Genomic DNA, 9,235 nt, shown 5'->3' with positions numbered 1-9,235 from the left:
AACAACGATATTCCCTTTTCTGTTAACCTTGTCGTGTTTTATTCAAACCTAACTTTCCCTCTGTGTGTTTACACTGTACAGTCAGGTGCATTCAGGGTTCGCTCAGAGAGCTCAATAAATGACCAAAACTGACATTTAACACTATTTGGAGACATTTAAAAACAATGTTATACATATTTTGAGTGCTTTTTGTACCCAATAACCACAGTGGTGGTTAACCGCTGGAATTGCCTCGCCTGTTCTGTAGAGAGCATAGACTGTAATAGACAGTGTATGGCAGAGAGGCTTTGGGTTGCCACATGACCAACTGTCTTGAACCCCCCTCTGTCAGTTGTTGAAAGCTGTGCAATTTGTTTCGGTTGTGAATTGTGGCGAGCATATGAGTACAAGCAGGCGACTGACGACATAAGTGAGTAGTTGTGTTTGTTCGGTTTAGTTTATGTGAACAAACATCACCGTTTTCTTATGTAAACGAACATATGTGAGGACAGGCAGGCTGGCTGGCTATCAGTGGCAAGATTGCTTACTTGACTGTTAGCTAGCTAACGTCAAGTTAGCCAAAAAGATGGTGATAACGTTCCTAGCTAACGTTACATTTTATATTTCGTTATCATTCGTAATGTTTCGTTAATTAAGTTAATTTGAACTGACTCTTAAATGGGTAAATGCGCTGCCTTGGCTGTAAATTGCTAACATGAAGTATGTCAGTAAAGCATAAAGGCTGTTACTTTCACGTTAGCTAGGACATACTGTTATCAAGAGGATATATTGTTCAACTTTACACCAAAGATGTTGCAGATTTTACACACAACAAAACTTTACATTAAATTGACGTATTAAAGGCGAGAAAGTTTGATTTTTTATTGTTACAACTGTGATAAAGTTGATGAATGTTTTTTTCAACTCTATATTATCAGAAACGCATCTGACAAGTGTCAGCTGGTCACTTAACTGTAGAGGCTGTTTTTCTCAATGCCTGGTAATATTATAGTGTAGAAAAATGTTATTTCAAGTTTGTGAAATCACTTCACACATATACTTTACAGAGGAATGTTGTACCCATATACTCCTTGTTGTGCACCACAATCCCCAGGTTTTCAAAGGCAGTGTGTTGTATGGGTTCAGTTGTTACAGTGTTACAATTCACTCTTTCTGGTATTTACATGTTTAAAAGCCTTAAATAGAACAGTTTTCTTAACATTTTTTTTGAGTAAGGCGGATTGAGCATGAAACATTTTCTTGTCTTAAGATGTTGTGAGACCCTGTCTTAAGTCAATTTCAAGTAGCTGTCTCTGTGAGAGCTGGTTGAAGATAACCCCGAGGAATATTAAAAGCCACTGTTGATGATAAGACGGGTGTAATGGATTGATAACGCAGAGCTCTTCTACCTCTTATCTATCATTTTATGTGCGACCTGTAAGTTTTTGTTATCTCACAACTTAGCCTACTCCATATTTTTAAATTAAAATTTGAATTAGTTTATAAAATGATAAAGTTTGTGCTTCTAATTTTGGTCACATGATTCAGTTAAAAGGGAGATTGTATTATTTATCCTTCAATTTAGTCACAGATCTTTACTCGTAAAACAACCCTTTAATTATGTTTTCTAAAGCTTTGATACATTTCATCATCTTCCTTGATTCAGGTTGTATTTCAATGAAGTAGTTAACCTTTTTGTAAGTATTAAACTTGTATACACTATCTTCTGAAGTTCACTTTAGAGTCCAATCTACTGTTGAAATGTCACGTTTCAAACATTAACAAAAGGCTGTACTGTAAGAAACAACATATCCTGCAAGTTTTATCTGTCTGACTGTAGACAAGTACATAATGAAAAAATAAAGAAATACTCAGAATAATCTACACTCATGGACATGTGAAAGAAGGTCTTTAGATATCATTTGGCTTGTGTTACGTAAGAACATTCCTTTCTTGATTCAGGTTGGAGTCAACTTTTTTCTTTAATTGTCAACACTGCCATGGTATTGTCAACAGAAGAAGACAAGATCATCTAATTTAATGATTATAAGTTTTAGTCAGTTTCTTAATTGTATGCTGGACAAACGCTGATGACTAAAATGGAGTTACACATCTATCTACTGACATTTCTGTGGCAAGAGAAGAGGGAGCTGAAACTCGGCCCTCCTCTCGCTCTCTGTTCACTCCCCCTGAGCTGGTTGGCTCATTTTGTAGGGTGAAGTAACTTCTGGTAGTTCAGTTCAGAAGGAGTTGAAGCATTTAAAGGCTCAGTTGTTAATTAACAGAAACACATGTTGGCTGTAAAGAGAGAGCAGGTTTGGCCAATGTTGGAAAAAAACTGTATATCAGACTTAAAGAATCTTGGAACACATTCATCCTTTTTTAAAAACCATTAATCCATGTTATGCTCACAATTGTTAACCCAGAGATGCCATTTAATATTGATTAGAAAGGCAGACAGCGACGCTCGTCATTTGTTGCAGGTTATTTGACATTTGTGGCACACGCCAAACAAAAAAAATCGTAGTCAATGTGCAGAAGCTGGCATGTGAAGTGTATTAAAAAAAAGTATGCTTTTCTGAAAAGTTGATGCATGACAATGCTGAGAAATAAAACAATAGCATAGCTTGAACGTTAAGACACTGCCAGTAGAAGAGCTTATATAGATATCAGTTGGTGCATATAAAGGGTGTCATGCACTGCTTTTGTGTGTTGCCTTTAACCCGCCAAACATTTTAGTAATTCAGTCTGCTTGGGAAAATACAAAAACTAAGAAATCATTTGATACCCACAGGTTGTATTTCAGTGTTTTTTCTGTGCAACTTCAGTAACTTGTTCATAGAAATAATTTGAAATATGCTTTCTGTTTGATTCACAGTGAATTATTTTTTTTTTTCTCAACTTCATTCCCAGAACATCAGTGCAATGCTGCTCCTCAGACGCTGCCACACCCTGACTCGATTTGGCCCTCTCAACACTCAAAGGTAAAGCACTGTAACAAACGGGTGTTGTACCAGACATTTACTTTGCCTGCACTGACAGCAGTTAGGTTTTGTCTGGTCTGAGCTGCATCCAGTCCAAAGGCTCAGTTTAATGAAGGATACTAAAACAGACAACTCAAGCTGTGTTTTTAGAAAAATTAAGTTGATTTTTGAAATGTTTGTCTAACATTTTGGTAGCCGACACAACCTCACTAATTTTGTTGATCCCCTTTTCCTGTATCTCTTTTTCTTCTATCTTTATTTTACATTTTGTGAATACAACAGAATTGTACAGTTATTCTTGAACATACAGACTTATTGAGCTTGGCTTGATCTGCATAAAAAGTTACATTTCCATTTTCTTTATTTCATAGGCATCAAGTGGCACCTGCTGTGGCGTCCTGTGCAGTTCGTCTCTGGAGCAGCAGCAGTGAGGACCAGAGATGGTACCAGCGTGCACATAGGCCCAGCTGGAGACATGCATTGGCTGGACTGCTGGCTGGTACCGGGGCTGTACTGGCTTATGGACTCCACCACCACAAGGTTAGGAAGAGATTAGTCTCGCTTTCCACAGTGCCGCGGAGGAGGGTCTGGCTGGTCCACACAGCGATCCAGGATGGGATAAAAAAAAAAAAAGTGCTGTGGTTTATTGGCATTTCTTTAAACCAGTCACAATCGTCTTGGGCGGACAGAGCCATGGCGCCGCTGTAACATAGCCCAGGGAAGGAACTTGTTTTTGTGAAACATGAGTACATTCCAAGGTTGTTTTAGTCTGCAACAGAAAACTCAGATTGGATAGATATTCTCTGTTTAAAAAGGCCTTACAGAGAAAGCCCAAGGTAACGGGCATCCAGCCTAAATGAGGGACATTCGGCGGAGTTTCCGGCGGCACCGGTGCAATCCCAGAAGTGGAAGGTCGTGGATATAGACTAGGAGGAGATAAGATCAGTGAACACAGTCACTGTTTAATTTGGTTTTGTTGTGCCAGGGCTAAATTATGTCAGTTGAACATGTTTTTAACTTGTGATGATTATTTGACATCATTCTTTACATCTTCAAGATGTATGTTTTTGTTAATTTAACAAAATGATAACCAATAGATGCATTTAGATGAAATGCAGATGTAGCCGGACACTAGCTACACTTCTTTGCCAGATGTTTTGCCTGAAAAGTCTGTTTCTCAAAATGGATCAAGTGTTGATCTAGAGCAGCTCAGTGTAAATGTGCAGTATATGATTGAATCTAAATTAGGTAGTTGTTATTAAGTTTAAACGGTTCAATAATATTAAATGTAGAAAAAATAGTGTGCCATGTTCCCTCTCAGTCACACCCTGTTAATGATTCTATTCACAGCGAGGGCAGTTACCTGTCTCATCAATTTGTTTGCAATGTCCGCTCATTTGTCAACTTTCCCTCCCACATCTTTTGGGACTTAACATGCAAACACATTTTGAGCTGAGCAGATGATTAATCTCTTCAGAGGAAAGAATGGGAAGAATATGCTCTCAACCATGAGTTTATTACTATTATTGTTCTCTTGTGGTATCAGTATAATGTCACTGGACTTTGAGTCTGTGTATCCTATCCAGAGGCTTTTAAAAGATACTTTAACATTCTCACATCAGAACCAACACGCACCCCAGTGGTGTCGGCATGTGCAAACATGAGAACACACACTGCCACTGCTGTTACAGCCAGTTTATCACTATAACACCAGAGGCTTAATAGTGACTTATAAATACAATTGTAAAGTGATTACAGAAGAATCCAAATTACCTTTCAGTCATAATTGTACTAAGAAAAATGTAATTACTCAACATACTCTTTTCAAGTGTTCCAGTCTGGATTCCTGCTTTCCAGTTGCCTTTTCTTTCAAATAATCTTTTTGATGGATCTCCAAACTGATGCCTCCTTCCTTCTCTCTGGTGCAGGCTGAGCAGGAAGAGACAGTGCAAACCATAGAGAAGACCTCAGCTCTTCCAGTCTTCAGCCAGGAAGAGGTCACCAGTCACCGCACTCTGGAAGATGGCGTGTGGGTCACCTACAAAGGTGGAGTCTATGACATCACTGAGTTTGTGGCCATGCACCCTGGTGGGGATAAAATCTTGCTGGCGGCAGGTGGAGCCCTTGAACCCTTCTGGGCGCTGTATGCTGTACACAAGCAGGAACATGTGCTGGAAATGCTCTCAGAGTATAAGGTGGGCCGATTCTTGTTTTCTGTAATTGAACTAAATGACAGTAAAAAATAAAAAGTTAGGATGAGCTTTACTAAAAAGTTTGTGTTTAAACCAAATTGCAAAAAAAGGACACAACGTTAAATCATGAATATCATAGAAAATACAAAATTAAAGTGACTGTATGTTAAAAAATAAAATAAAAATCATTCGCGGGTTCAAACCTTTTTTCTCAACAGCAACTTCAAAGTTATTGCACAATGTGGTAGCTTTGTAACTATTGGACAAACTTTGTTTAAAATGCCTACAACTGATTTGTCAAAAACATTTAATTTCAATTCAGGGTGATATGTAGCTCAGTCAAGCTCACGACAATTTGAGAAAAGCAGATGACCAACACAAAAACAATTGCTAATAAAGCCGCAAGTTGCAATTCCTTAGCTCAAATCTTGATTTGTGTCATTCAACGTTTAAAGCGCCCCCTAGTGGTAAATTTTGAATGGGACTTGCAGTGTCTGTGATTCAGTTACTTATGAGGACATATACTGAGAGATTAGTAATGATTGGACCATGAATATGTGATTTATAGCAAAATGTGTGCAAGACCACTCACCTATCTTGCACTTGTAGCGCCCCCTAGTGATGTATGAATATAAAACTGTCTGGGTTTATCTGGGGCACTTATCTGAACAAACCCTGAGAGTTCTGTGATGATTGGCCCTAATGGTTGTCCAGAGCCACGCCCCTTTTAAAGTGTGCGTTTAAAATGTGTCTCTGAGCAAGACACTTAAGCCCTAGTTGCTCCAGAGGCGTGCAACCTCTGACATATAGAACAACTGTAAGTCACATTCGCAGCTAAAATAGTTTATAAATTACTGTAGACTTGAAGTCAAAGTGTCAACCATTACTAATTTTACTCATTTTAAATGTAACAATGCAACACATCCAGTCAGCAGCTTCACCTTGCAAAGCTCTCTAGCTTTGAGTTACATCTCTAGCTGAAAAATAGAACAGTAATAATAGAGTAGGAGACCCCCACGCTTATCAACTAAAGAAACATGGCTGACAGTAAAATGATTTCCCAGTCTGTGGCTTGTAAGCATCCATCACAGTTTACAGATGGAGTTTCTGATTCAGCTTTGCGCCGCGCACACTGCAAGTGCTATAACTTGCTTTAAGTGCAATTCAATCACAAAACACAGAGCAATTGTATTTAGTAAACAAATCCATTAAATGTGCTGTATTAATGTGAACATGTGGCAGCTTTTTAGCAGGGAATGTATGTTGAATTTATCCTTGTCATTTATTTTGTCTGTCTCGCGCTTGATCACTGAAGCTACATAAGAAAAGGTCTGCTGTGCACTGTATACTAATGTACTGCTGTAGGCTAAATACTGGCACTCCCTCAAGTGGGCAGTAAGAAAAATTCACTTTGCTGATATTTGTCTTGTGGAGAAAGTATCTTTCTATGCCTTTTGATTAGCATTTTAGGCCATTTTGAGATGAATGGAAAAGTGCTGCTGAAAATATTTAATAGTTGGTAGCGTTGAATCCCATGTGGTCTAACACAAGTTGTCTGTGGCTAATATAAGGTTGGTGAGCTGAGGGCGGACGACCTGAAGAAGCAGCAGGCCGTTCACACGTTGGACCCCTACTCCTCTGACCCCGAGCGTCACCCCGTCCTGCGCATCAATAACCTCAAGCCCTTCAATGCTGAGCCGCCTCCTGAAATCCTCTCTGACAGCTTCATCACCCCCTCTGCCATCTTCTTCAAAAGAAACCACCTGCCAGTTCCTCGAGTGGACCCCGCTTCATATCAGCTGCACATAGAAGGACTACCTACAGTGCTGACGCTGTCTTTAGAAGACTTAAAGACTCGATTCCCCAAACACACTGTCACGGCCACGTTGCAATGTGCCGGTAACCGCCGCTCTGAGATGAATCGGGTCAAGCAGGTGAAAGGACTGAACTGGGGCATTGCTGCGATCAGTAATGCTACATGGAGCGGTGCGAGGCTCAGGGATGTGTTGCTGGCTGCTGGCTACAGCCCCGATGTGGCCCAGCGGGCTTTCCATGTTCAGTTTGAAGGGCTGGACAAAGAAGTGACTGGGACTACGTACGGTGCCTCCATCCCTCTAAACAAGGCCGTTAGCGAGGAAGGTGATGTGTTGCTGGCGTATGAAATGAATGGCGAGGATCTCCCTGCTGACCACGGCTACCCTGTGCGCGTTGTGGTTCCAGGCACGGTGGGTGCACGCAATGTTAAGTGGCTGGGGAAGATCATTGTGAGTGCGGAAGAAAGCAGCAGCCACTGGCAGCAGAATGACTACAAGGGTTTCTCCCCCGGGACGGACTGGGACACGGTGGACTTCAAGTCTGCTCCGGCCATCCAAGAGCTGCCCATTCAGTCAGCCATCACCACACCGGCAGACGGTGCTGTGATCGATCGCAGTTTGGAAGAGGTGACGGTGAAGGGTTACGCCTGGAGTGGCGGAGGCAGAGAGGTGGTGCGTGTAGATGTTTCTATAGATGGAGGAAAGACGTGGCAGGTGGCCCAGCTGAGGAGCAGTGAGAAGGGACAAGCACCTGAACCCTCTCCCCCACCGGGACGAGCCTGGGCCTGGAAGCTGTGGGAGCTAACGGCTCCTCTTCCTCCTGAGGCTCAGGAGTTGGAGATAGTTTGCAAGGCGGTTGACAACAGTTACAACATGCAGCCGGACACAGTTCCTCCCATCTGGAATCTGAGGGGCGTGCTGAGCAACGCCTGGCACAGAGTGAAGGTGAACATCAGAGAGGATCAGAGCGAGGAATAGACTCAGTGGTTTGATCCAAATTCAACAGGTTTATGCCTGACACCAAGTCATCAGAGACTAGACATTGTTTAAAATCTGTCACTGAGACTAAGCAGAAAATACAGCAGGATGTTAAGCAAACATGTTGGCTGTAAGATTTAAGATACCTAGAACAAAGCTAAAGGATGTAAATAACCAAAATATGTCCAATTTTATCTTGTGATGATTCACCTACGCTACATGTCTGTTAATTTTCTAATTTGTAGAAAAGAGAAAATTATTTTTGTAATCGGGATCGACAATCCTAATGCTGAAGATGTGGACGTCATATTAAAAACTGTTGAATTAATTGTGTTATTAACATGCATCGTAATTTAAAAACTTAATTTGAAGTCATATGAAATCCTGTTGATATGAAGAAAAGTTTGAAGTTTATTATTTACATTAAGATTATCAGATCATTACTGGAGTTTACTAAGACCGGAATCATCAACTTGAAAGTTAAAACAAAACCTAGCATTTTATTATCTGCAGATGTGGCTGATTAATAATATTTTATAAGTTGAGGCCGGTTTGGCTCAGTGGGTACAGCAGGCCCCTCTCTCTCCCCTTTCTCACCTACCTATTAGATAAGATAAGATAATTTTTTTTATAATTTGTTTTTTAGTCCCCAATGGGGAAATTACTGCACTACACTCTGTGTACACACTTTTTGTTAGTACTCACACACAGGCCTGAAATACACACACATGCTCAGGACCTATACATGCACTATACATGGAGAGATGTCAGAGTGAGTGGGCTGCCAGCTGAACCAGCGCCCTGAGCGGTGGGGGGGGGGTACGGTGCCTTGCTCAAGAGCACCTGGCAGTGCCCAGGAGGTGAACTGGCATCTCTCCAGCCACCAATCCACGCTCCCAACTTTTTGGTTCCATACTATCCATAAAAGCTATCCATAAAAGCTCAAAAAATAATCTCAAAATAAATAATATTTTATAATTATTTTACAAAATAATGAAAAACTGTGAGTTTGAGTAGCTTAAAGAAGCTTAAAGTGCTCATATTATGATTTGGCTTTTCCCCTTTCCTTTATTGTGTTACATATCTTTTTGTGCACGTTATAGGTTTACAAAGTGAAAAAGCCACCCCAAAGGAACTTACCATCTCCAACAGAAAACACGTTTGCTCGTCACTTTGTAACACACGTTACGCTCGCCTAGCTGCCAGCACGGCCTGTGGGTACACGATCCGTCCTGCCTACACGATCCGTTCTGCGCATGCGCACGATGTTCACGCATGCGCATAAATA

At 40.9% G+C, this 9,235-nt stretch overlaps 1 protein-coding gene across 1 annotated transcript; it reads left to right on the top strand.

Annotated features, from left to right (window-relative positions):
• Positions 1-293: 293 nt before the first annotated feature.
• suox (sulfite oxidase) lies at positions 294-8,322 on the top strand. Its single transcript, XM_034868634.1, has 5 exons — positions 294-409; positions 2,893-2,963; positions 3,335-3,503; positions 4,892-5,158; positions 6,727-8,322. Exons 2-5 carry the CDS (start codon positions 2,905-2,907, stop codon positions 7,945-7,947), a joined length of 1,716 nt encoding a protein of 571 aa, XP_034724525.1. The 5' UTR covers positions 294-409; positions 2,893-2,904; the 3' UTR covers positions 7,948-8,322.
• The last annotated feature ends 913 nt before the right edge of the window (positions 8,323-9,235 follow it).

This window comes from Etheostoma cragini, chromosome 4, assembly GCF_013103735.1.
Source record: "Etheostoma cragini isolate CJK2018 chromosome 4, CSU_Ecrag_1.0, whole genome shotgun sequence".
Taxonomy (NCBI): domain Eukaryota; kingdom Metazoa; phylum Chordata; class Actinopteri; order Perciformes; family Percidae; genus Etheostoma; species Etheostoma cragini.
The sequence above is the reverse complement of the archived record's forward strand: the minus strand, read 5'-3'. Positions and strand labels throughout refer to the sequence as shown.

Coding starts and splice junctions, on each gene's coding strand:
- suox (XM_034868634.1), top strand. CDS start 2,905: ATGCTGCTCCTCAGACGCTGCCACACCCTGACTCGATTTGGCCCTCTC. Junction 3,504..4,891: donor ATGGACTCCACCACCACAAG/GTTAGGAAGAGA, acceptor TCTCTGGTGCAG/GCTGAGCAGGAAGAGACAGT. Junction 5,159..6,726: donor AAATGCTCTCAGAGTATAAG/GTGGGCCGATTC, acceptor GGCTAATATAAG/GTTGGTGAGCTGAGGGCGGA.